Genomic DNA, 27722 nt, shown 5'->3' on the forward strand with positions numbered 1-27722 from the left:
CACGCTCTTCCGCTCATTTCCAAGCCAGGTGCTTGACGACGAACCTCACAGAGGGAGAGAGAGAGAAAGTCTGTGATAGAGGGGAGAGCGGGGGGAAAAGTATATATTATTATTACTAATAACAACAATATTAAGGCTGGACACTTTTTTTATGACTCCTGCAAACCGAATGCGGAACGCTGCTTTTACCTTTGTGGATTTTTAACGTGTGCGCATCTTGCATGCACGTTGTTTTCTTTTTCCCTTTTCTGTTTTTTCCTCCTCCATGCCGCAGGTCTGACAGAGTTTTGAGCGGACTGCAGAGATCGCGCTTCAGTGTTTCACCTCGGGAAGAACCGATCGGGCGCTGGATCTTTCTTTTACTTTTTTTTTTTTCTTTTTTGCCCGGTTTTTCTTTTTCTGTCCCCAAGACGCTGAACATACTGGCATGACCGGTACCTGGCAATTACGCAGGTGAATATCTTCCCTTCCTTTCCGATTAAGAACTTTTCCTTGTCATTACCGCTGGGGATAAAAAAGAAAGAGAAAAAAAAAACAGAGAAAGAAGTTAAGTTTAAAGATGTCGAAGCCCGCTGATCACATCAAGAGACCCATGAACGCGTTCATGGTCTGGTCTCGGGGCCAGCGGAGGAAAATGGCTCAGGAAAACCCCAAAATGCACAACTCTGAGATCAGCAAGAGGCTGGGCGCCGAGTGGAAGCTGCTGTCCGAGTCCGAGAAGAGACCGTACATCGACGAGGCCAAGAGACTGCGGGCGCAACACATGAAGGAACACCCCGACTACAAGTACCGACCCAGGCGCAAACCCAAGAACCTGCTGAAGAAGGACCGCTACGTCTTCCCTCTGCCTTACCTCGGGGACACCGACCACTTGAAGGGACTGCCCGTGTCGGCCGCCGACTCCCTCCTGGGCTCCTCGGAGAAAGCCCGGGCGTTCCTGCCCCCGACCTCCGCCCCTTACTCCTTCCTCGACCCGACCCAGTTCAGCTCCAGCGCCATCCAAAAGATGACCCAGGAGATGCCCCACACGTTGAGCACCAGCACTTTGCCCTACTCCTCGCTGGGATACCAGAACGGCGCGTTCGGCACCCTCGGGTGCCCTAGCCAGCACACCCACACCCACCCGTCGCCCACGAACCCGGGCTACGTCGTGCCGTGCAACTGCACGGCCTGGTCGACGTCCAGTTTACAGCCCCCTGTGGCTTACATACTGTTTCCAGGTATGACCAAGACTGGGATAGACCCCTACTCATCCGCACACGCCACCGCCATGTAACCCTCAAGACTCTTCTGCTCCTCTCCCCCACCACACGCACACACCCACACCCACACACACACTCACACAACCCATGTTTTTAATGTCATTTGAATACAGGAATGCATGTAAATATGTTACGGACAGCGCGGCCAATTTAAAAAAAAAAAAGGCACGAACAGTGTTATCTGAAGGGGACTTGTTCTGGCAAAAATGAGGGAAAAGACGAAAAACTAAAAAAAAAAAAAAAAAAAAATTTAATAAAAAAAAAAATCCAACAAGTTCCTGTCCGGGCAGAGGAGCTGGAGTTGGATGTGAAGGACGGAGCGCAGTGAACTGTAAGAAATGTAAATGTTATAACGTTTATGGCAACCAGAAAGGGAGGCCTTTAACTTTATTTATTATGTACATTTCAATGATATGCTGATTTGTGTTGATGATTCTGATATAGGCTACTACTTTTTTTTAAGAAAAAAAAATTGGCTGGCACAATTAGAGATCAAATACCTGTATAGGCCTAATTAGTCCACTTTTTTTTTCGTTTTTTGTTTTGTTTTGTTTTTTTGTTGTTTTTTTTTTTTCTTTTTGGCAAATTTAGAATGACGTTTTTGGTACAGAACGTCCAGACTCATAGGCTGCTTTTTATACGGGTTTTATTATTTATATTTAACAAAAATAATAATAATTAAAAAAAAGAAATATAAAAGTTGACGGTCTAATTTAAGATGACAAAGCAGGAGGAGGGGGCGGGGGGAATCAAAATGTTTAATTTTTACATTCTCCACGTGGTTCTGTGCTAATATAGTCCCAAACGTCATTTCATTTGAGTTCTCTTTTTTTTTAATTGTTTTAGTTCATTTTTTTATTTTTTATTTTTATTTTTAAGAATATCTTCTAATTGAATTCAAGGAGTTCTATGTGTATTTTCTATCTGAGATGGTAATTTAAAAGCTGTCATGTTATGGAAAGGATCCTGTATCTGAAAGGTTGATACCTCCGGCTCTTTGTTCAAGTGCTGAGCAAAGACTTTTTGAATAAAGACAATCTGTCTTCAACCAGGTCAATGCCCTGCATTTGTAGGTTATTGAGATAATAAGTAAGATAATTATAAGGTTGGCAACTACAAAAAAAAACAACAAAAAAACAAAACATTACTTACCAGATTGGAATAAAAATATAAGATTATAACGTACAATGTAACATAAGATTGCATATATATTTTTTATGATACATGATTGAAAGTTTGTCAATGCACTGATAAAAACAAACCAATGCAATTTCTATAGTCATTTGCAGAAATGTAATTAAATTGTGGGGTATGGAGGATTATTTTTATTATTAATATTACTGACTTTGAATTATGCACGTTTAATAGTTAAATGAAAAATATAGAAATTCATTTTTAGCACTTGGTACTTACTGAAGTACATTAGATAAAAATCTGACTAATTATAAAATATGCTCATTTCACATTTCACGTTAAAAAACACCAAACAGATTAATCATCCCTGAACAGAATTAAAATCGAACAATTTATTACATTTGTTCAAACTGTTTCCTTGACAACCACTAAAATGTGCTGATCGTTGACTGTCAGATTAAGAAACTGCAGCAGGTTTTGACACAAAACTTTTTCAACCCACGAGTCTTCCGACAGTTCTTGACTTTTATTAAAGTCACATTTTAGTCATTATATAAAATATGTACATTAATCCTCTGCTGGACTGTGTGATAATATCTGATTGAACTGATTTGTTGCGTTCCATTTGAACCAAAAAGATTAAAGTCGGACTTCTCACCAAAATATATTAACTATTATTGTTCGAGTTTTACCGGTTGTTAAAAATATTCGATGCCTAATATTAACTTTTCAAAATTCCTTTTGTTGGTGCGTGAATAGCATCAGGATCAGTCTCTCTCCAGTTTCTCTCTGGTGTTTAAGCTGTCAAGCCTCTTCAACTCAAATCATTTTCTCAACAAGTCTTAATTACCTCCGCATTTACCTTCTTCCTCCTCTCTTTACCTCTCTCTCTTTTTTCATTAATACTGATTCGTGTTGTTACAGAAGCGAGGTCCGGGCGTGTTGCGCTCTGCAGCCTGTAAACGGTGAAGGTGTTTTTTTTGGTTTTTTTGTGACCCCACCTGCGATGAACCGGTTTTTTTGATGTTTGACAGTTCACAACAAGAGGCCTCCCCCTGGAGGGATTCCGCCCCGTCCGACCCGTTTGACTGCTTAATCACTTCAAGGAGCCGCTTAATTATAGCTTTAATGGCACGAGCTGAATGCGATGGGATTTCTGTCTTTCTTTCTGTGTGTGTTTTTTCCCCCCGCTTAACTTTCCCTTTCAACATGTCCGCGTCGAGCATGCAGCGCTAAATCACCCCACTTCTTTTTTTCCCCTTCTTTTTCTGTTCGTGAGTTTGGACTTTACAGCAGGACTTGAATGGGAATCGAACCCGCGTTTTTCTTTTTTCTCCTTTTTCTATAGTTTTTTTTTTTTTTTTTTACTTGTCAATGCGTTTGTTGCGATTCTTTTGTTCAGTTTGGGTGACAGCTCAGCCTTCGTCGAGGAGGCTCATATAGTTTGGCTCTCATTCGCAGGGTGGCATTAATTAAAAGAAAGAAACATGGCGCATTCAAATTATTTACTTATCTGCCAAGAACATATGGCGGATCGGCTCCCGTTCTCTGCTATTCTGCCCGGGGTGCAATCCAGTCCTGGGGAGGGAGGAAGTGGGAGTATGGTGGTAGGGGAGGGAAGTAGGGTGATTTTTTTTTCTTTAATTTTATGACAGACTCAGCCCCCTTATCTGTAGCTGTAAATTAGGATGATACCTCATTGAACCCAAGTTTTACATCAGCCCCCTGAAGCATCCCGATTCAGCTCTGAACCGACGCTGTTATAATTACTTTCAGAGCTGGAGCCACGCAGTCGGTCATATATTTAAGAAGAAGAAAAGAAAAGAAAAAAAACATTCGTTCATATCAAATCAAATCTTTTGTTTCAGCTTTCAGATTTGTTCGCCACACCTGTAATTATACAACTTAGTCACGGAAATTGACTGCGGTTACAAACTCCCTGGAATAAATACCTGTACAAAAAAAAAAAAAAAAAAAAACGGCATCTGAGAGGGATATAATGGGGAGGGAAATTATTATTTTAAATTATAGCGGTGGGGGAGGGGGGTGCATTTACCCCCCCACCCCCCCTCACTCTAAACCCCCCACCGCCCCCTCCTCTTCGACGTTTTTTATTGCCGCACAACAGAGAGAATTCAATCCGCCTTATCTCTCCAGGACTCCTTTTCAGCGTCAGATCAGAGAGGGGAGAAAAAGGAGAGGATAATTGTTCTTTATTTTATTTCATTTAACGCGACAGCCGCCGCTTTCAGGTCATTTATATGCTTCATTTAGCGATAAAAGTCAACGAGGAGGAGGAGGGATACAGCCCGCTTTGTTTGACTTTCACTTTATATATATATATATATATATATATATATATATATATATATATATATATATATATATATATATATATATATGTTTTTATTTCTTCTTACATACCTAATACTGACAACAGGAAAACAAACAATTTTTTTGGGAAAAAGTCAGATGGTATGAAGTAGTGAAGAGGTGGCAGTGTGTGTGTGTGTGTGTGTGTGTGTGTGTGTGTGTGTGTGTGTGTGTCTCTAGTAGTGTGCTTTAATTTAAGCTGTGAAATAATGATCAGTGATCCCTATCAAAAAAAAAAAAAGTTTTGTCAACAAAGACAATGTCGGCTCGCGCCAGATTAGTCCTAATATATAAAAGTAGGGACTGGGGGGTATTCTCATTTCAACATATTAAATATTGTCTCTAAGAGACCCCCCCCACACACACACCCTCAAACACCCATTCCCCCCCTCCAAAAAAAAAAATCATCACTGGCTAAATCCTGCTCTATCTAAAATTGAATCTGGGATACCATTTTGACGGGAGGAAAAGTAGAACCGTACAGTTCCTGTTGTTTGAAGACACGGAGAAGAGGGGGGTTGGAGCTTGAATTTTTGGGGGTCCCTGAATTCTCATTTGAAAGAAATGATGCTGATAAAGAAATAAAATAAAACAGATTGAGGGGCAGAAAGCAGAGGGAAGGAAGGAGTCTGCGGTTGTTTAAAGCCCCGCATCGGTCGGAAATGTGATTTAGACAAAGTCTTTATTTCCCCCCGGACTGATGCAAGTAAAAAGAAGAAAAATCATCTGTTTTCATTTCTCTCTCTCCCCCCCCCCCCCCTTTTTTTTTTTTTTTTTTTTTTTTTTTGCTATTTGTCGGACGATTGCGCGCGTGCACGCGGGGGTCTACGGAGATCATCAGATCACCGGGCACGCGGGAGGCATCGGTGTTGATGTGATGCTTCATTTTGGAGACATGAAGCTGTAGGATCCGCAGTCTTCACACTGCGCTCCACTTTCCTGCTCCCATCAGTTCAGAGCTGCAGCGAGTCACCTGACTTTTAATTGTTTGTTTATTTATTTTACAGTAGTGCATTTTTCCAAAAATTCTCAGTGGGAATAAATCCAGTGTTTGACCAAAAGTGCTGACTAATATTCAGAAAGTTACCGGAAAACAAAAATATCCTCATGTTGAACTGGAAATGTGTCCAGATGAAAAATGCACCGATGCACGAGATCGGAATCGGGCCAGTTTTCCTTGGATTCACTCTGATTGGTGATTGGCCTAAAAATACCCCTCCCATTTGATGAACGCTTTTTGTTCATCAAATGCATCAAAACTACTAGCATGTAGCTCCCTGTTAGCGGCATATGTCTGGTTGCACATTTCCAGTTGGTTTCATACCACCATTTATCAAATCAGAATATCTTTTTCCTGACAAGGAAAAAAATCAGGTCAAGTTGGTGAAAATTGGAAATAGCAAGCTGAAACAGAAATATATATTTATTTTTTTCTTGATGCTTCTGTTTAACAATTATCCCTGATCTGATGTCTGTGCTTTCAATCTTTTCATCTTTTGACCCATTTCAAGTACGTGTGGGTTATTAATTTTTTCTATGTCACCTAAAGAGAGAGCCACAAAGGCTTAAAAATATCTGCAAGATGAATGGGTTTTTTTTCTCTGCCATAAGAAATATATAGTTTAATTTAGCATTTATTTTCCTTTCCTGTCTTTGCAAACCCTTTGGGTTTATTTTTTTGGCCTTCAGAGTGAGGACTCTCAGACAACAATCAAAGTTTTAAATCACATTTTTATATTTGACACCATTTGTTAATTTATTTCATGCATCATTAAGCAACATTGATTTACTTCATGTCCTTTCTTTAAGATTTGACGACTTCATTGACAGAATGTTAGTTTAACCATTGATCGTACTCTTGTCAGCCTTCTAAATTATAATATAATATAATTGATTGGGGTTTTTTGCAGCTGGGTGTACATTGAGGTGTTTTTACTATTTTCTCAAGCTTTTTTTTTCATTTGACAAACTTCACACACTGAAAAATGCCTGAGCGTTTGGGAAAAACAGCTCATAAATTCTCAGAATTGTTTAACAGAACCTCCTTACTTTACAACATGATCAGTGTTTTATTACTAGTGTGTAGTCACATGATGGGAGGGCTACATATATTGAAAAATCAAATAGTACAATGAAATTGCAGGGGTTCTTTTTGATTTTAAATCCACAGATATACACACAAATACAAATATAAAATGCTGCGTTTATGAGAGACATGTTCAATTTTGATTCCCCAACAAAAAATCTCTCTCAAGTAGAATCCGTCAGGGTTAATTTATCCATCATTTCACAATAAAGTTCTCTTTTTCCTAACTAGACTTGACATTTTGTGTTTACATGTCAGGCAAATTCTGGGTTCTGCACTCGTCACATGTGACATTAACAGAGTCTGATTGATAATCACCAGACGGCTTTTGCTGCATCAGCTCACATGACTCTCCTTCTTTAATCAGGTCTTGGTTCCTTAACCAAACAATCCGTTCCAATTATCTCCACCGAAATACCCGTGTGGAAAAAAAAAAAAAAATGCCACGGCCCGTACGTCACATCGCACACAAACTCCTGGCGGAGTGAAGGCTGCAGTTGCTGCAGTGTGCTGAACTGAGAGATGAATGTAATCACATTTTTGCAAAGAGGAGCCTCGTGTTGGGCTACATGAACCGGTTTGAGTTCGACCCGTCGGTGGCCAGCGGTTGCCGGGGATTTGGAAAGTTTAGGTAGAGTTAGAATCATAAAAGATCTTTAAAAAATATACAAGCTAAATTGGAAGTGATTGGTGAAGCTCTTTAGCTACAATGTTCAGAGTTTTGTCATCTTTTCTGAAGTTAGCATGCCTTTGTCTTTATTTTGCTTTGGGAAATTTTTTGAAAACACTACTGTTTCAGGATGGGGACAAGTTTGGTCAACTCCAATCACCATTCAGTTTTAATAGGGATGCACTGATATGAAAATTTGGTGCTAATAACTGATATTTACCAATATTACATGTATTTCACCACCATTTTGAGAACTTGGAAAAAAAAACATACACACCGCTGACTACTCTACTGCTTTTCTGCTTCAGTTGAGCTAGCCATGTTCCTGTGCTGCATTACCTTTCTTTTCACTTTTATTGTCATATGACCAAACAGAAACCACATGATCACCTTTCCCTCACCCCTCCAGAAACAAACACCAACAAGAAATTTTCCTGACAAAAAATAAAGTCAAGTTGGTGAAAATCGACTTAGATTTCACAATTTTCTTCAATTGTCAATTTTTGACAACCAAAAATAATGGATTACATTTGATATTGACCCAAATGTATCCATCGGACCGATACCGATATGTTTAAAGAATGACTATCAACCTATACCAATGTTAATGCCGATAGTGCATCCCTGATATTTTGACATCAACAGACTTCTCTAGGTCGCCGTGTTTTCATCATTCTACGTTATAATTAAATTTTCATGCTTAGACAGAAATTATTGTAATCTTTTTGGTGTCGTTTTCAGCAAGTTTTTACTCCCGAGATCAAAGAGTTCTGCTTTTTAACCCTCGGTATGTCTAGAAATCTTTCTGTGTTTTTACTCCTGATCTACAGAACAGTCCAGGCCTTCTGTAGAGGTAAATAAAGAAATACCTCAAATAGCATTCTGTGAGCACAGTTCTGGAAAGGGAGGATGCCGATGCACACACACACTTACTAATACTGCTACCTGGCTGATGCGGCGCCTCCAGCAGCCCAGGTTGAGGGCAGTCCGAGCCGATGGAATCCCTCGGTAAATGGGACGTTAATCAGGAGCGTCTTGTGCCTGAGCGTGTCTTCCTGGGCCAAATGAGATTAGAGGGAGTGGGATACGGCAAAAAATGACGTGAGTGGGGTTCCAGGAGGTGAAAGGTAAAGGCACTTATCAGACGGGTTCCCCCTGGGGTCCTCCGACGGCTGACTCAATCAAAACCCTGCATGCACTTCTCACTGGATTAGACTAATCAGAAAGGAGCAGGGGATGTATGGACCACTTATCTGAAGGGGGAAAAAAAGCCAAACACAACATCAGACTCTCTATTGCTTTGAACAGACCCTACAGAAATGTTTGTTAATTTGATTTATTACAGAATTCTTGTCGACGTGGCAATCTTCCATGGGATCATTAAGGAAAGGGGGCTCTTCCACTCACTGAAGGCATGAACTGTTTACAAGCTGCAAAGATAGAGGAGCCTTTGATGTTCCAAACATACCCCCCCCCCCCCAACCACACCCCCTTCACTCATTGTCTTTAATATTTATATATTTACCACCATTATTTTTTCCTAATTTATTTCCACCATTTGTTGTTTCTCGCGCCACAACAGATCTGGCTGATGGAAGGTAGTCAGAATAACAAAGAGCCTGAAAGATAAATGAATATTTATTACAGAGGGGGCGGGGGGGGGCTTCAGAACCTGACGGCCGTTAGCATTCAAGGCAATACCAGAAAGATAGCAGCGATTTTCACACTTATGATTACCTTCAAAATTAATCTCTGTTTCTAGGAGGGATACTTGATGGCTGACTTGTGTTTATCTCTTATTCTCAAGAGAAAACAAAATAAATTTAACCTTGGAGTTTCAGATGCCTGATTGACAAAATAGCCGAAATAGGTTGCCAAAATATTAAATGGTGCAAAAACAAAAACAAAAAGGCTGCAAAACCTTACTTCAGTCAAAATGAAGGCCACTAGAGCCAAAAAGATCCTTAAGAATACAATTAATTCAAATGTGTCCAATCAGAAGTTTTCAAAGCCATGACATCATATTGTGGGCTTTCCGTCAGTGTTGGAAGAGATAGTCATATTTCTGTATGTACACTTTGCACAAAGAACCTTAATACTAAAAGTAGCTACATCATTTTCAGAAAGCTTTGATTTTTTTTAAGTTGAAGAATATTCTCAGAAATTTCACCTCAGTTAGATAAAAGTAATTCTCAAAGCAGCTCAGACCTCAAGAGAGCGGCTAAGTGACAAAATGTTAGGTGTAGGGAGGAGGACCTTTAGTCATCCTAAGAGTGTTGAAAGCAGAAAGACTGACAGAGAGACTTAGTCTGAAAACTGGACAGAGCAGATCCAACAGCAGGCTGTCCTGTTTGTCGTTTACGTCACCATTTTGTGTTGGCAGTTTCTCAAGATCAAACAAGTTTATACAAACAGGCAATCGCAGTAAAATGCGACATCATCGTACAGATGATGCAGTAAAAAGATGAACACGGCGAGAAATTGACAAATCAAAAATAATGTAAATAACGTGTGATCAAACTTGATGTAGCAACAAGTTAATCAGTTTGGCACAGTTTCTTAGTCAGGTCTATGAGTGGTTCATGTCTACCAACTGATCACTGGGGGTTTTTGTGTCTTATTATGTTTCACATGTCAACCAATATCTTGATCTTATTGGTTGATTTCAGAAACACTCAAGAAGTAAAAGTTACCAGGCCATACTGTATTTTTAGGACAGTATAATTTGTGTAATATGAGTTTCCTTTTATTATTTTGGTAAAATTTGGTCCACACTCCTTACCAGTTGGTGGCGATAAAGCAGTCATAGTCTCCAGAAGACAAGGCTACACCAAGCAGCAGGGCCAACCGTACCTAGCAACAGGGTCAACCACATCTCACTAATATGGGAATTTCTGTTAACTCTTAAAGTTCTTGGTATGAATGTTCAGGCCAAGATAGGAGCTCACTGAGAAGACTCTGAGAATGCTTGTTCATACACTAATATTTAAACCTTTGACATTTTTTTCTATCATTATAATGGAGTTGCTGAAATATGTGGTAATGTTGGTAATTCTAACTGACCTAACACAACTGTTCAGACCAAACAAGAAAAGTTTGATCTGATTTCAAAATGGTGTGCCTGTCTTTTGTGTTTGGTGTATGTAAACTTCTGGTTTCAACTCCATTCAGCACTTTTGAAGTCATGGCTCTCAAAGAGCTTTTACACCCTACCATGATCCAATGATAATTATCTATCAGCAGATAGATAATTTGTTGATGAAATATGTTTGGTAGCAAATACACATGATGTTCTCAAAGTCGATGTACTATCAGCAGAAAATAATGTTCCAAGTCTAAGGATTCAAGCAAGTTTGACACAAAAGGCCAAACTGTGATGGTTACATGACTGGATCAGAACATCTGCACACCAGTAGCTCTTGTGGGGTTGGTCTCTGCCTCCAGCGGTCATTCTCTATCAAAGGTGGTCCAAGGAAGGAACAATGGTGAACTGGCAAATGGATCATGGATGACCAAGACTTGGTGATGGATGTGGGGAGGCTCTCCCACTTGGTAAGTTCCAAGAAGTTGTTGAAGTGGTTAATGCTGGTTCTGATGCTACCCATGCTGACCCCTGTTGATCCAGACAAGGGGCAACTGGTGGGTTACTGGTTTGAACCCCTGCTCTGTCCATCACAGTCACGTTGTCGTAGTATTAGGCAAAGACACTTCACCCACCTTGCCTGGTGGTGACGGTCAGAGGACCTGGTTGAATTGTAGCCTTACTACAATGTGTGTGAATGTGTATATGAGTGCACGAATGACTGATTGTAGTAAAAACACTTGGAGAATTCAGACTAAACAAAGCATTTAACATCCTGGTAAAAACCTACTATGAGATCATGAGCATTAGAATGTGGATCATCGACCAATGGAAGAACGGGTCTGGTCTGATTGTTTTCTTTTGCGTAACATAGATGACTGGGTGTGTTTCTCACTTACGTGGGGAACACATGGCACCAAGATGCTCCATGGGAAGCAAGCAAACCTGGAGAGGCAGTGTGAGGCTTAAGAGAAATGTTCTTCTAGGAAACCTTTTGTTCTTCCATTATTCTGGAAGTTACTTTTTATGCAAAGCACACTTCCAGGTACTGTTGCATGTGCACCCTTTCTTGGAAACTGCTTACTGATAGCTGCGGCGAATGCAGCAAGCAACAAAATTGGAGGTTTTGATTTTATCTGTCCAGTGAAGCATCCATTGGGAGTGTTTGACAGATAAATTTGATCTGTGGAGATCCTAAGTCATGACCTTCAGGACTTGGATCTGCTTCTAAAATGTTAGCACTAGATACTACAGCACACCTTCAGGGGTCTAGTGGACTCTACACCAACACGAGTAAGGGTTGCTTGGTCAACAAAGTAAGGGACTAACACACTAGTACGTGGCCATAATGTTGTGCAAGACTGGTGTAAGTTACATTCTTGACCAACTGTTGCAAAGTTTTGAGTTTTGTACTAGTTCTTAAGGCTGCTGCTGTACCAGGTCTGCGGTTATCGGTAGCATAGCTGCTCTTTCAGTGGTTTCTTTGATCCTGAAACAGTAGGTGTCGCTGTAGGGCAACTCAAACTGCTACACCGGAGAAACGCCAACAGATGCAAACTGTATTCTAAGCTTACCTAGCACTGACATTTCATTTTTTAAATATCGTATATATGTATCATTTTACTAAGAGCGAACTAGTCTCAACATTCTTCCTTTTGGCTCCTCCCCTTTTTCAAACACACTACTTCAGTTTTTTGCATCAGGATAGTAGTTCATAGGATAGGATAGAATAGAATAGACTTTATTGATCCCCAAGGGAAAATTAGCTATTAATTGACAAGTTACTCCATCCAGGGTGTTAAATATTAATAATACAAATATAATCATAAGCAATAAAATGTCTAAAAATGTACCTAAGAGTGATGTAGGTAATTCAAATATGACTAAATATAAATATATAAATACACAAATGAATCAAATAAATCAATAATGTAATTTTAAAACCGGTGTTTTTGATGCCAGGTTTATTCACATCGCAGGTGTTTATGCTCAGACCTGGGAAAATCAGTGTAAACAGTCAATAGTTTACATCCACCTGTGTGTCACTACTCTGGAGTGCTTAAGGTTTCTTTTGTTATTAGACACAAAGAAACCTGACAGGTCAGGTGTGTCTGCACAGACATAAAGTAACTGAGTGCCTAATAACTAAGGAAACCTTAAGACTTTATTGCATACAGACACAATGAGATTTACTGGAATGCCTTGAAGTTGTTTTGCAATTGTAATAACCCAGATTAAGAGTAGATCCAACAACAGTCTCTGCTTCTTTTATCCAATGTTTACATCTGATCTCAGCACTTTCTGCCGCCTATCGTCTGTCAGACCTTAAGGACGACAATATTACGGATAATATTAATATTAAAGATAAATTCATACGCTGGAAATGAATCAAAATGCTTTTCACAGTATTTGCAGGATGTGCCGTTTAGAACACACACACACCTCAGTTTACTGTACAGATTTACCTCTCCCCTGAATGAGCGGTGCCCCCTTCACTGTTAATTTTTTCGATCGCAAAAGGAAACGATACGCGCCGCATGACACGGTTATCAACACAAAGCCGAACAGTTGATTATGCCGACTAATTATCCCAGCAAACGCAGAAAGCAGCGCAGAGCAGCAGATGAATGAGATATCAGCCTTGTAGAGGAGCTCGGTTCAACACATTGTTGAATAAGGTGCGACTCAGGTGCCTCTCTGTGCGTGGCGTACAAGTTGAATGGCTGAATTAGTTTTGTTTCTACTTCTTATTGGAAAAAAATGTGACAGAAAAAGTGTAAGAATGCAACATATCCCACACTATCTTGCTTTACCATTGTGTAAATACAGTTAGAGAATCTGATTCTCAACGCTTCCTGAAGGTACAGTATACTTTCTGATGTAACGAAAGTGAAACATTTTCCTTCTCCGAGCTCGGGGCAACAGTAAACAAGTCGCCTCCTTTAAATAAAGCTGAACAAATCGGGGTTGTCAGAATGCGGCGAAAGAGTGCCATGAATCCCGAAACAGATAAGTGAGGAACACGCGGAGTACGGGCGGCGGTTAAACTCAGGATTAAAACCAGTGTAACAAAAATCCGAATGAAAGCCGTGAACGAGTGAACATAAACGGCAAAGACACAGAGATTCGAATACAGTTTAAAGAAAAAGAAAAAAGCTTGTTAGCCGTGAAAGCTGTCCTGCTAATACATCCACTGCTGAGTCTGGAGCTCCGCGTGTGATGAGGAAAACTGGCTCTACGGCAGCAGCACTGCTGCTGGAAGCTGCTGCTCGTGTTTACTAATGAACTGAGTAACGTTTCATTTTTCAGCTTCCTGCCTTAAAGTACAAAGATAACACTGTGTTACAAAAATAATATTTTTTGGAAGTTGTCTATGGTTTTTGAACTGAATTAGGATTATTTTTGCGCCACTGAATCAAAAAATGACATCCATTTTTCTCGTTCAGGTCAGGCTTTTATCCTAATTTGATTTAGAGGAATCCGATGTTCTGACTAAACTGATGACTTTTTTGTGACATTATTAGATCATTTAATATTTCTCATTCAAAAAGAGTTGTAGGAGCAAAAAATGCGTTCTAACAGATTGTATTAATTAAATTTCACAAACTTGGATTTCTGTAAATTGAATAATAAACACTGATAAGGGGACGTACATGTGAATTGATCATCACGTCTTCATTGTGCAAAATTCTCCATCTCTTTTCTGTCCTGATGGAATCTCTCCTCCTGCTCGTCATTCCTTGATCCCATCTCAGGAAACCGATCCAGATGTGAGAACAAGTCATGAGTTTTGATGCTCATCAAGGTTTTCCCTTGAAAACCTGCTAAGCCTTTTGGTTGGGTGCTAGGCCAGTCATTCATCCAGGAGTTTGTTGTGTTTTTGAGTTAAAAAATGTTTAAAGTTGACAGGAAATTTGAAAATATTACTTGATAATTATTTGTTATTGGAAGATTGAAAGATTAATATCTAAACACCAACTATTAAGTCTTAAAAAATGCAAACATTTTAAAAAGACTTTAAAAAAAAACAATGCTTAGCTTGGTGGGGGCACAAGTAAAGCCTGGTGGCCCGCCAGGCTTATAATACACTGGGGGAAACCCTGCTCATGTTGCGTCCATAGTTCAGAAAGTTGACCTGATGGAGCAAATCCAATGTGATTTTTGGATTTAGTGCTTCGAAATGAGGCTGCACAGTGACGCAGTTGGTAGAGCTGTTGCCTTGCAGCAAGAAGGTTCTGAGTTCGATTCCCGGCCCCGGTCTTTCTGCATGGAGTTTGCATGTTCTCCCTGTGCATGCATGGGTTTTCTCCGGGTACTCTGGTTTCCTCCCACAGTCCAAAAACATGACTGTCAGATTAATTGGCCTCTTCAAATTGCCCCTAGGTGTGAGTGTGTGTGTGTGTGTGTGTGTGTGTGTGTGTGTGTGTGTGTGTGTGTGTGTGTGTGTGTGTGTGTGTGTGTGCATGGTTGTTTGTCCTGTGTGTCTCTGTGTTGCCCTACGACAGACTGGTGACCTGTCCAGGGTGACCCCGCCTCTCGCCCAAAACGTTAGCTGGAGATGGGCACCAGCAACCCTCCCGACCCCATTAAGGGACAACGGTGCAAGAAAATGGATGGATGCTTCAAAATGCCCCTAAAACTGTTGAAAAACTCCAGACAATTTCTTTGGCTGTTGACCAGTGTGATAATATGACACTCTAAAGAGGAGCATGAAATCTAAAGTGAGGTAAAATGCAGATGAGTGGCCGGAGAAAGCAGCAGGAACACGCCCATGTTGCCTCTGTCGAGGGATACATTTTGAAGCGCAGCAGACAAAGAATCCGCAGTAAATCTTGGATCAAACAACATCCTGAAAAAGTTGGGTCTCAGCTTGAATGGCTGCCGCCAAAGAGGGCTGCTGCTGGGGGAAGGAAGAGAAGATTGTCTCAAATGAAAGACACCCTATTGAAATCCTATTGAGCTATTTTCAGTGCAAGCCCCCCTCAGAAAAAAGCCAGAGAAAAAGAGTGCACTGGTAAAGGTCAGCGTAAACCCAGATCAGAGAGCCTGAAACATGCTACAAAGATAAAGGACCCGGGGAGAAATATCAATTACACCTTGACATTTTCCACAGAGACAAAAGAGGCTTGTACAGCACCCTGCTACAGGCCGGTGCTGGCCACGCCGCTGCCTCTTCAGAAGTCCTCAACACTTTCACAGTCCAAATAAACCCTCACTGTTGTTGTTTTTTTAAAGATTGATAACATTACCTTTAAGTTATTTTAGTATATTAGGCCAGAATGAGTCACAACTGATGTTGGGTTTCACCATTTCAAATTCAAACAAATTCCAGTTTTCTTTTTTTATTTTGAAGAGGCACACCTTGATGATTTCATGCATGTTTGAGAAATCCTTTAATCTCCCATGGCAACCATTCAGCTGTACAAAATGCCTGGGTGGACCTAGTTCCTCCTTCAAGATGCAGCTCCTCCTCTGAGCTACAGTTTTTAAGCTTCCACCTCACAGAGCAGCTGTCCCCCAGTCAGTTCCTTTAGACTAGCCACCTGCAATTAGCAAACACCTGGTGAAACTGCACATCAGCTGAGCTCATTATAGGAGCTACTTCTCAGTGCAACACTGGTAAAAACATTGTTAAAGGGTTCATATAGGAGCCATGTTGTGATCACTTCCTGAAGGCGGAGTTTCAGAAAGAGCAGGAGTTTTTAAAGAGACAGAGGCTCAAATTTCAAGGTGTGAAATTACAAAGTCAAATTCCTTTTACATCGTATTTGCTTTCATAGTTACTTGATTGTGCTATAAAATGGCACCATGTGCCTGGAAAACAATACTGCCCCTTTAAGGATAACATTGTGACCCGAATCATTTCACACCACAAAGCTGCAACCTTTGTCGAATAAATAAATAAATAAATAAATAAATAAATAAATAAATAAATGTCTAACAGATTATTTCTCTCACCGTTGTGACATTTTGCAAATAGAAATAATTTTTAACTGAACTAAATCAAAAGAAGTTTGGTCTGACTTTTTCAGTGAGAATAAAAGTTATATGTGTTTTTTGTCAACTGTTTACTACAGTTTAATAAATGAACACACAAAGTGGCAGATAAAAACACAGAGTATACTGCAGTCTGACAGAGGAAACTCATTCTGCAGGTGTGGGCGTTACCGTTAAAAGGAATGTGGATGAACAGCGACTGCTGGAAAAGCACAGCTCTCGACAGGTCCAGTGTCATCACCTCATGCAATGTTTTCAGAGTGGAGGATCAGCAGAAAACACACGTGATGTCATCAGTGTTCGATAGGTGTGAATGTTCCCAGAGTCTTTAGGTTGATCTAAACGTACAGAGGTGGCAGCCGGTTGGGATGTAAGTCAATGCCATCGTTTTTCATCAGATCAGCATGTGTGCTGATCTGATGATTTAAATCCAATCTGCCACTTACACATAAAGACTTGCGGAATAAATAAATACCGAATATGATTCAAGGCGTTTTGCATTAAGCTTCTTAGACGCTAAATATAGTTTCTTTTTTAACAGAGACAGAGAAAAGATTCATTTTTCAGAAAAAAAAGAGGATTAAATAGGTGGTTTTACTCATCGTTTTAACATTGTTCTCAGTGTTTGACTCAGATCTATTTTGTTTCGAAAGGGTTATTGTTCTTGTTGCCCACTTGGCAACTGATCTGGATTTGTTTGAAGGTCTGAGTTTTTTTCATTGACAGATTGTTTCAGTACCAGGCTGCTAATTCTCCACATCATGGAAATAGATACAGAATCAATTTGCTTTATAAATGTTATCGTCAATCTACTGGTGACTGATGTGAAAGCTTTGAGAATTTTGTTTTGTGTCTTTGGGAACAAACTTCTAGTTGCTAAAAACCTAGCAGGTTTAAATTGGGATTCCAATACTCTGATTCAAAGAACTCTTAAAGGGGCAGTATTATGTGTTTTCCAGGCACATGGTGCCATTCCACAGTATGACCAAGTATGTTACGTTCAGTTGTTATAAAAAGGCTATGTATATCAAATATGACTTAAAAGAAAATTTACTTTGTAATTTTCATCCATCCATTTTCTTCCGCTTATCCGGGGTCGGGTCGTGGGGGCAGCAGCTTCAGAAGGGAGGCCCAGACTTCCCTCTTCCCAGCCACTTCCAGCTCCTCCAGGGGAACTCCAAGGCGTTCCCAGGCCAGCCGAGAGACATAGTCCCTCCAGCGTGTCCTGGGTCTTCCCCGAGGCCTCCTCCCTGTGGGACGTGCCCGGAACACCTCACCAGGGAGGCGTCCAGGAGGCATCCTGACCAGATGCCCGAGCCACCTCAACTGGGTCCTCTCGACGTGGAGGAGCAGCGGCTCTACTTTGAGTCCCTCCCGGATGACCGAGCTTCTCACCCTATCTCTAAGGGAGAGCCCAGCCACCCTGCGGAGGAAACCCATTTCAGCCGCTTGTATCCGTGATCTCGTTCTTTCGGTCATGACCCAAAGCTCATTACCGTACATGAGGGTGGGAACGTAGATCGACCGGTAAATCTAGAGCTTCGCTTTTTGACTCAGCTCTCTCTTCACCACGACGGACCGGTACAGCGCCCGCTTCACGGCAGATGCTGCCCCAATCCGCCTGTCGACCTCCCACTCCCTTCTTCCCTCATTTGTGAACAAGATCCCCAGATACTTTGTAATTTCACACCTTAAAATTGGGCCTCTGTCTCTTTAAAACCTCCTGCTCTTTCTGAAACTCCGCCTTCAGGAAGTCATCACAACATGGCTAATCTATTTACCCTTTAGCAATGTTTTTACCAGCGTTGCACTGAGAAGTTGCTCATATAATGATCTCAGCAGATGCGCAGGGTCACCAGGTGTTTGCTAATTGTTGCTGGCTAGTCTCCAGGAGCTGAGTGGGGGAGCCGCAGGGCTCAGTGAGGTGGAAGCTCTAAAACTTGAAAATTGCAGCTCCCTGAAGGTGGAGCTAGGTCCATCCAGGCGTTTTCACAGCTGAATGGTTGCTATGAAGATTAAAGGATTTCTCAAACATGCATGATAGAATCAAGGTAACACTCCAGGCATGTTTGTGATGTAAAACCCAAGAACATTGATTTCACATAACATTACCCTGCTAATATTAGCCCTAGATCATTTTTTCATTAATTGCCACATTCTTGTATGATGTTCCAACGATCAGGATTATCTAGAACCAAATTATCGCAGTGTTGTTTACCAATCAAAAACATACATTTTTGATTGGTAAAGGTATTTATATTTAGCAGGATTGACTGTTTGATTGTATCACCAATGATAGTCAGTGGTTTTCTTTTTTTAATTCTTACATTCAACAATGAAGTTTTATTATGTATATTGTTTTTGCAGTCTTATATTTTTCTAAGTCAGCATACTTCAGCCACTCCCCCATGGCTGACCAATGATCTAACTTGGCTAAACAGTTGATCTTGAGCTGCTATTTGTTGAAGTCTCTTCTTCTGACGCGCTGCTGATTTCTTTTATGTTCCCAACGATCTCCAGTATCCCATCCCCGTGGATCCTGTCAGGACATATCTGGACTTTCCCTCGCCACGGGCGACATGTCTTCTGAAGAGAGCGGGAACAGGAGGTGTTTTCGTAGCCCTGGTGTTCCCTGTGATGTCTCGGTTGGGACTATAAATGGCGTGTCATGTGAAACATCAAGAATTGTACTCGCATGCGATGCAAAAACATAAATAATAATAATAATAATGAAGGTGGAACAAGAAGGAAAAATGTTTTCTGTGTGTATTGTGTAGCTCAAGGAAATTAATTACTTGAAAGGACTGAAATGAGTTTTATGACTGATTGAAGAACCACATCAAAGATTAGAAAGTTTCCCTCCAGGACAGTGATTTTGTTGTCTGCATTCGGTTTTACTGCCTTCACTTCTCTTTCATTTGACATGTATAATACTACATCGATAAGTACAGCGTTGCCACGGAGGCACGGTGCTATTATAGGCCACAGGTTTCTCAAACTCAGGTGGTCAGTATTAATTTTGGAGTCTAATGCTTTACTGTCTCTGTGAAAATGTGTCTTAGTTTTGTTCAATATGACAGTTTTTCCCGTTTTGTATTAACATTACCAGTAGAAAGCAAGAAAATAAGTGGCAAGTAAACAAAATCTAAACAGAAAAGTTTGCACACCAAAAAATATAAGAACATATATGAAATAATAGCGAAGATGCAACTTACAGTTCCTGGAAAACTGTTTATCGGCTGTCATCAGTGGCTATGCTAACTTGAGCATTCACAACAGGCTCTGTTGTGAGAAACTAGTTTTAGTGTAGCAGAAAGAGCAAGGAGGAGGGTGTGAGAAGTGCATACAGAAGCCTGATTGACAGCGCTAAGACCCTGATTGGTTGTTTCTGACCAAGCTGTGTATTCTGGGAAAAAGCAGAGGAACTAGATTTTTTTCACATCTGTCTCATATTATACTGTCAGGACATAATGACAGTTTTAATATGTAAAAAAACAAACATATTTTTAAAATACTTTCTGCTTTAATACAAGGTTATGTAAGGTTGTTCCATGAATGTTAATATCTCGTGAAATATCTGACATTTTATATCTTTTTCTTTAGTATAGAAAGAAAGACACCACAAACCTATGATATAAACAGAAACTTTCCGTAAGTAGGAAATAATTAAAAATACATCTAAACTAGACTATTTCTGAGTTATTATCGCAGGGTAATAAGTCATCTGATTGTGTTCTCTGAATGGTTTAAAGAGCTGCTTTCAGTGCCGTTCTTAGCCTTAACAGACATAAACATGCAGTAAATAAATCGATTTTCAATCAGTTTTCTGCACCAAAGAGTTAATAATAATAAACACGTTTTCACTGAGGCTCTGTAAGAGCCATATGAATGAAATAAGTAATTATTGATATGCAGAAGCAGCGGCTTTGACACCTGGTGGTGGGCGTGTCGATGTGGGCGTGACGTCATTCAGTATGAATGGGAAGGTGACTGGCTGCTGGCTCTGTCTGTTTGAGGAAGCGGGTGAACGGGGTGGTCAGTCCTCGCAAAGTTTGGAGCTTGATAATCAAAATTAAATAAATCGATAATTGTGACAGAACAAATAAGAGGTTTGGAGTTGATTGATACACGGACAGATGAGATTCCCAGAGTTAACCCAGTGCGGCCCTCTACTACCATTAGTTTGCTGTGTTTTATAATCATAAAACGTGTTTATTATTATTAATGCTTTGGTGCAAAAAACTGATTGAAAATCGATTTATTTACTGCATGTTTATGTCTGTTAAGGCTAAGAACGGCACTGAAAGCAGCTCTTTAAACCATTCAGACGAACACAACAGAGACACAATCAGATGACTGATTACCCCGCGATAATAACTCAAATAGTCCATGGAAAAACCTTATAAGCTTGTATTAAAGCAGAAAGTACGGCGGCCACCATAAGAAAGGCTTACAGTATTCAGTTATGCCGCATGAACTAATCAAGATTATTGCGAGGGAACGCAAAAGAAAAAAAAAATCCCCATGTCCCCTGGAGGGCTCCGTAGTAATCAGACCAAAAATGCAAACTCTGGTCCACCTAAAAACCCAGGTCTTGGTTTGGTTCAGTGTTTCTCAACCTTTTTTGGGCCAGCGCCCCCCCAGCCTTTATCCAGGTCCCTCACCGCCCCCCACCAGAGAATTTGTAGGCTACTTTGCACTGACTATTATTTTATTATTAATATTACTATCACTATTGTAGATGTTTAGATTTTTATGCTTGTTTCTGAATTTATCATCAAAAATAATTTAGCAGAGAACAAAAAAGCCATGGGAATAGAAATTATTTTCACAGGTGTCTAAGAAAAATGCAATGAACATTCAACTTAAAATTGGTAGGCCTAACAGCAGCCAATCAGAGTGTAAAAATATTCTTGTTCTTTGCCATTTTCTAGTTGCTAAATATTCCACAAAATGACCAGATAAAAGATGTACAACATGCCATACAGTCCTCTGTATTAATTATTGCTCGAAAGGTCTTGCCATACCAGCTTATTCTTCTGTATTTATTTTAGTTTCTTAGTTTATTCTTGCATTTTGTTCTTCGTTCATTTCCATTCAGTTTCCTTTGATTCGTATTATCCTCTCTTGGTTTATTGCTATGTCCACTTTAGTTTCTTTCCTGTTGCTAGAATTATTTTATCGTTTATTGACTATCAGTCATCTTCACTGCTCCGCCTAATCGTCATGTGTTTCACATCATGTGTTGATTTTCCACTGTTCAGCGTCGGATTCTCTGTTTTTATGCCATAATTCACATCTAGTTCGTCGCTCCGTTTTATGTCCCACTTCTGCTGTTTCAGCGCAATAAGCGCCTCGTTTTCTTTTTTTTTTTTGTACTCCCTAAGGTGCGCAGCGTTCGGGAAGCGTATCGACGGGGAAAAGGCAGACTGACATAAACCTTTTAAAACAACGGAAACAATTTCGGTATTCTGATTATTGAAATTTAAAAGTGCTGTGTTGTTCTATCACACCCGTTTCATACCGGACCACTTACAGCTTCGGTGTTAACGCTATAAAATGAACGCTCTCTATCGAGGTATCACCCATGGAGGGATTTCTTTATTTAAATGGGTTCATTTTTCAGAGTGATACAAAGTCAGGGTATCGTGATTTTAGTAATTACATGTTTATAAGAGCGATTTTCTGTTAGCCTTCCATGGAAGCGTGCAGACGGATAATAAAACTCTTTTTAATATAAGCTGTTGCTTAGACATGGTCACAGAACTGCCAAAACATATGTACAAAAATACCAGACAAAGTGAATCACAGCAGCGTCATCAGCCGGTGAAACGCTGAACTGATGCGTTGAAGCTAACTGAAGCTAACAAACACCGAATAGATAAAGAGTTGCCATCGATACAGTTGCAGCCAAACATGGTTTAATGTTACACAATACAGTTTTACCAAGTTGCTCAAAGTCTAAACTGGCATTGTTGTGCATTTAAGGTGTAAAGTTTACCTTCGACCAAACGCCCCCCAAAGGCATCCCAGCGCCCCCCTTTTGTAAAAATGTCCGCCAGCGCCCCCTGCCGTCCTCTACCCCCTGGGGGCGGTACAGGGGGGCGGTACCGCCCACGTTGAGAACCGCTAGTTTAGTTGAAGTGATCTCTGGTGGTTTGAATGCTATACCGCAGGGCATTCTGGGTAAATATAACCAAAACAAACCTGTGTTTAGCACTGGAGGGAGAAATTACCTGTGGTCTTTACCAAATCCTACAACCGCAAAATCTGACGCCACTCCAGCTTTGATAACATTTCATGAAGAAGGACTCTGCGCTCAATGTCTTCTTCAGAAGTTTTCGTGTCGTTTCCTTCATTGGTTCTGAGTGCAGCGCCATCACAGGCGGGACAGGTTTATGAAACGTTTCGATTTGTTTGACACAGTGAAGCTTGAAAGTGAACCGTGCCAGAAGAAAATGGAACAAATATTGGAAACTTTCCCCCTCAATAGAACAGAGTCTAGTGAACTAAAACAGCCTGTGTTTCCTTTCTGAGCAGGAAGCAAACTGGGAATGTCTTACACTCATCCCAGACTGGGATAAAGATAATGGAAGAACAGACGGATAAATACTGTAAGTTATTATATGCGTATCCTTTATCATATTAAGTATATGGCATCATGAACTAAAAGACAACAATAACACGTTGTAATGCCTTCTCTGGGTTTTCTGGCAGCGTTGACTCGTTAATGTTCTGTAACGTTCTGTGTTTTTTGCTGCCAGTCTTGGTCTGGACTCAGGATTTTTAATCTCAATTGGATTTTCCGGGTAGAATAAAGGTTAAATAAAACGTCATGCATAAAAAAAACAATATTCTTTGTTCATCAGGTCCTAAAATTCTCTAGTAGTCGTTGAGAGAGAAGGATGGAAATTTGTCGTACATCTTTTATGAAATGCTCCACCGTTCATTTTGGTGTAAACGGCGATTCCAATTAGGCTTTTCTGTATATAAATCTCATTTTCTGCAGTTTGTTTTTTACAGTTCCCTCAAACACGTTGACTTGTGTTTGTTTTCCATTTGTTTTGTTGTGCATTTTCTGTTTTTAAGTCGCTTTTGAGTTCCCCTGTCCTGAGGCTTTGATATCTCCCTTGGCCACCTGGGCACTTCCTTTTTTACGGCCTCCCTGTTCTGTTTGTACTTGTTTCAGGTTTTAGACACAGCAACTGGGAGCCATCAACACCTTTTGTCGCTTTCTGTGTTTTAAAATTCTGTTTCCCCCTGACCTCTATGGTTGGGCCATTTGCTCTGCCAATTGTCCTGATGCAGCAGCTCTTTATGTTCTGCAGTAACTCCCCGTGTAAATGCGTAACTCTCTAAGCACTATTAGATTTGTGCGCGTGTTTTCAAAAGCGCAAAAGAGATAAAAAGTCAAAACAAATTTCCTTGATCTGAAAAAATTGTCTCTAGTCCAAAGAGGTTTTAGAGTTTATACACTAAAAAAGAGAATGCAGCTCCAACTTTTAAAAAAGTATGTTAATTGGTCACAAGTAATCAAATTTATGAAGTTTATTAAGTTGTCAAAGTAAATAAATGTACATAAAGTTTGATAAACTTCATTCAATTACTTGTGACCAGTTAACAATTTTTCTTAAGTTGGAGATGAATTCCCTTTTTTTTTAGTTTAAACTGGAGACATTTTTGAATTATTTTGGAGTTTCCTGTACCCTTGTGGTGCTGGTAATTACACTAAAATGATCTTTGAAAGAAAAACTTTGTTTAATAGGAGCACTTATTTTGGTAGACATGTACACCATTTTGTTTAGTTGTTAGGATCTGATTCAAAATCGGCCAATCGAAACGACGAGAAATAAGAAACAAAGAAAGACGCTGGTTCCAAGGCGCATGCAACCGTTGTCATTCCCACAAGCGAGTCTTTGTGTAGCTGAATGTGTAATCCCTTTTGAAATGCAAAAATGCTCTTTATATATGATATGCTTGATTGCATGCAATTATGGCCTTTAATTTTGAAACAATTTGCTGTTGAGACGTAATGGAGGTGAAGTCTTATGTGCTTAAAAAATGTTTGTTTTTTCTCGTATGCTGCAATCTTGCACACAGGAGCTGCCGGGACGAAAACGAAAGCTTTCATAACTTAAGTGAAAATCACCCAACCTCGCACAAGAGTTAGCTGATGGCCTTGCAGTGGTGTGTCATTAGCATTCATTAAAGTCCTATAAGCGGGAGTAATTACAGGCCCAAGTGCAGGGAGGAATAGCAGTTTACACTGCTAGTAATTTGATTTGCATCTACGCTAATAACTTCCTTTGTGTGTGTTTATGTGCCGTGTCAGAACACAAGTGCCATTTGGCTGCAGGCTGTATGAAGCAAAAAAAAAAGGCTTTTTAGCTTGAGTTGCTGCTGCTTTCAAAGCTTCTTGTCTTCTAAGGCGCTCCGATTAGCGTGATCAGAGAACAAGTGATGCTACATTTCAAAATGTGGGACAGCAAAGGAACAAAACAAAATTAAAAAAAAAAGGGAGCCACTCCTATTACTTGTGTTTTTTCTTAAAGTGTGGCTCGAAATCTAAGATGTAAAACAAGCTAAAAGCTAAAATATTTTCTCCCCTCCAACATGTCTCCCTGTGTCCCATTAACCCGTTAAGTGAAAAGCTGCTGTTCTCACAGGTTGCAGTGCTTGTGTCCTGTAAGTGCAGCGGTCTGGCCTGAGGGGACTAATACCTGTGAAAGGAGCAAGGCTCCCTCTTCTGATGGCTGCCTGTGAATAGAGGAGCGTTCCCCCGAAGCTGATGAGGTCACAGGGTTAAGACTATGCCTTTGTCGTGGCACAATGACATCCTATTTACCTGGCGGGGTCCGGCTTTCTTCTCCATGCAACTGTGACCTCAGTGTGAAATTCAGGCCTTTGTCTTCCTGACAAATGGAGGCTAACGTTTGGATTCACTCGGTTACACCTCAGTGGTCCCTGGTTTCGGGGCCCGCGGGCTCCTGATGCCGTCACAATGTGGCAGCCTCTGGAAGACGCTTGAGCGACAGCTTTGCTCTCTAACCTTGATTTTTGAGCCAGAAACCGAAGCATATCAAACTCGTTTTTTATCTTAAAACATGTTTACCCTCTTGTCAGAGAAAGACATTTGCCACTTAACTCTACAGCTTTTTTTTGTGTTTTTTTCCTTTTAAATTTTACATTGGTTGTGTAGCATTGCTAACTGTACGATGGAGTCATGCTGGAACAGCAACATGTTTCAAATCTCAAAAAAGTTGTGTGGCAATGGAAAGACATCTGAAAATATTGCACATAAATTGGTCAGAAACCAAAGTAAAGACCAAAACAGTCCTAAAGTTTTATTTGCTAAGTGAAAAACATAATTATTGTAGTAAAAATGGAAGCTAAAAAGTTCAAATACTAAAATGTAAATTCAAAAAAAACTTGACTAGTTTGACTAAGACAGTGAATTCAATTAATATTTAAATTAATTTGTTTTATATAGGCAGATAGACTTAAGCTATAAAAAAGTATCAGTGATCCACAAAATGATCTGCATGGTATTGGACGAAATTAGCTGTAAAATTTTATATCAGACATTGGCCATTCTGTCAGAATCATTGACCAATATAAAAGGCAAACCTGCAGCACAACGTCATGACATGAAAATGTCAGTAGTATGAAAGTTTTTAAAGTGTCAGAAACTGACAGCAGAACTGCTATTTGCAATGACTGCTGAGCATCAGTGATGTGAGAAGGAGCAACAGCAAAGTCCTACAACACTTTGAACCTAATTAACTATCTCAAGAACCGCTGTTATGAACACTACGATGAGTTCACGGAGACCAAAAGGAAACTTGAGAGAGCGGTTAATTGTGGAGAAAAAAAAATCTCATCAGTAGTTCATTCTACAAGCTGTGGATAAAAATCAGTATCGGTATCGGTTATTGGCCAGATGAGTTTTAATATATCGGCATATCGGATAACGACAAAAAGTCCAGTATCGTGCATCCCTATTTAGTAGTCTTTATTGGCAGACAAAGAAGACAACAGGAAGTAGTTGGGGGATGATTGCATGTTTTTTTATAATTACTTATCCCCTGAACACACTTATTCACGTGTGACTTTAATTGCGTTTCTCAGTTAATGGAAACACTGCAATTACAAAATTGCTTTTCTTTCAACATTAATAGAGTATAAACTATTTCACTGCCTTCGCCACAATGGTCTTGCTTTATGTATATCAAACTTTTTTTTTAAATAAGCAAATAATAATAAATATTTCAGCATTTGTACATTCTAGCAACCTCTTCGCTAAAACGTTTTATAACACTGCATGTTTGACAGACTTAATTAGACACAAATGATTAAAAGAGCAAAAAAGGTGATATACTTCAGATGAACCACTCATACATCTAAGTAAAATGTTTTTCTTTTAACTGAAACTACAGTTAAACTTACTATTGTTCACACCCTGGCACATTTTGATTAAAAATTATTTTCAATCAACAAAGTAGTTGTTTTTGTTTTAAAAAGTAATGACAGAACTGCAACATACTTTTGTTGCCTCTCAGATGCCAACAAAAGTAAGTAAACAGTTTTTTTCTGTTTTTATGTACAATTTAACTTAATGCCATAAATAGTAAATGACCTGCACTTGTACAGTAATTTAAGTCAGAGGACTCCAAAGCGCTTTACGCTATAATCAGTCATTCATTCATCCACTCAGTGGTGGCCGTAAGCTACTTTGTAGCCACATCTGTCGTGGGGCAGTCTGACGGAAGCGAAGCTGCCACTGAGTCGGCACCTCTGTGCCCTCTAACCCCGGCTAACAGGCAAAGCACTGCAGTGATTTAGGCAGGGACACAACGGCAAACTCAGACGCGGTAAGAAGAAGTCTGTTTTCAGAACATCCTGTCAGGTATTCACTCATCTAATGAAACTCATTAAACCATAAACTCCTACAAACCAGGCAGAGACTTAGAGGACGTCAAACGTTTTCAGTTGTTGCTCAAATATGTTGGCGTACATTACCATTAAATATCAGACTGGCGTGTTTGCATCCTGTTTTTAAGTCTCTTTTAAAAACACATTTTATGTCGTGGTTCCTTGTCTTTTGTTTGCTTTGATTTT

At 40.0% G+C, this 27722-nt stretch overlaps 1 protein-coding gene and 1 long non-coding RNA gene across 2 annotated transcripts; one reads left to right on the forward strand and one right to left on the reverse strand.

The window, feature by feature from the left end:
- Window positions 1–244: 244 nt before the first annotated feature.
- On the reverse strand, window positions 245–3338 carry LOC145551503 (uncharacterized). The gene is made up of 2 exons (XR_014087363.1): window positions 3247–3338; window positions 245–504 (listed from the first exon to the last, which is right to left on the reverse strand). It is a non-coding gene; the product is annotated as an uncharacterized LOC145551503 (long non-coding RNA).
- sox14 (SRY-box transcription factor 14) lies at window positions 501–2315 on the forward strand. The gene has a single exon (XM_008407744.3). The coding sequence runs from the start codon at window positions 560–562 to the stop codon at window positions 1274–1276; it is 717 nt and encodes a 238-aa protein (XP_008405966.1). The 5' UTR covers window positions 501–559; the 3' UTR covers window positions 1277–2315.
- Window positions 3339–27722: the final 24384 nt, after the last annotated feature.

Source organism: Poecilia reticulata, chromosome 4 (genome assembly GCF_904066995.2).
Source record: "Poecilia reticulata chromosome 4, P_reticulata-male-v2, whole genome shotgun sequence".
In the NCBI taxonomy this organism is placed as follows: domain Eukaryota; kingdom Metazoa; phylum Chordata; class Actinopteri; order Cyprinodontiformes; family Poeciliidae; genus Poecilia; species Poecilia reticulata.

Excerpts from the sequence above, each read along its gene's own strand:
- sox14 (XM_008407744.3), top strand. The coding sequence starts at position 560 with ATGTCGAAGCCCGCTGATCACATCAAGAGACCCATGAACGCGTTCATG.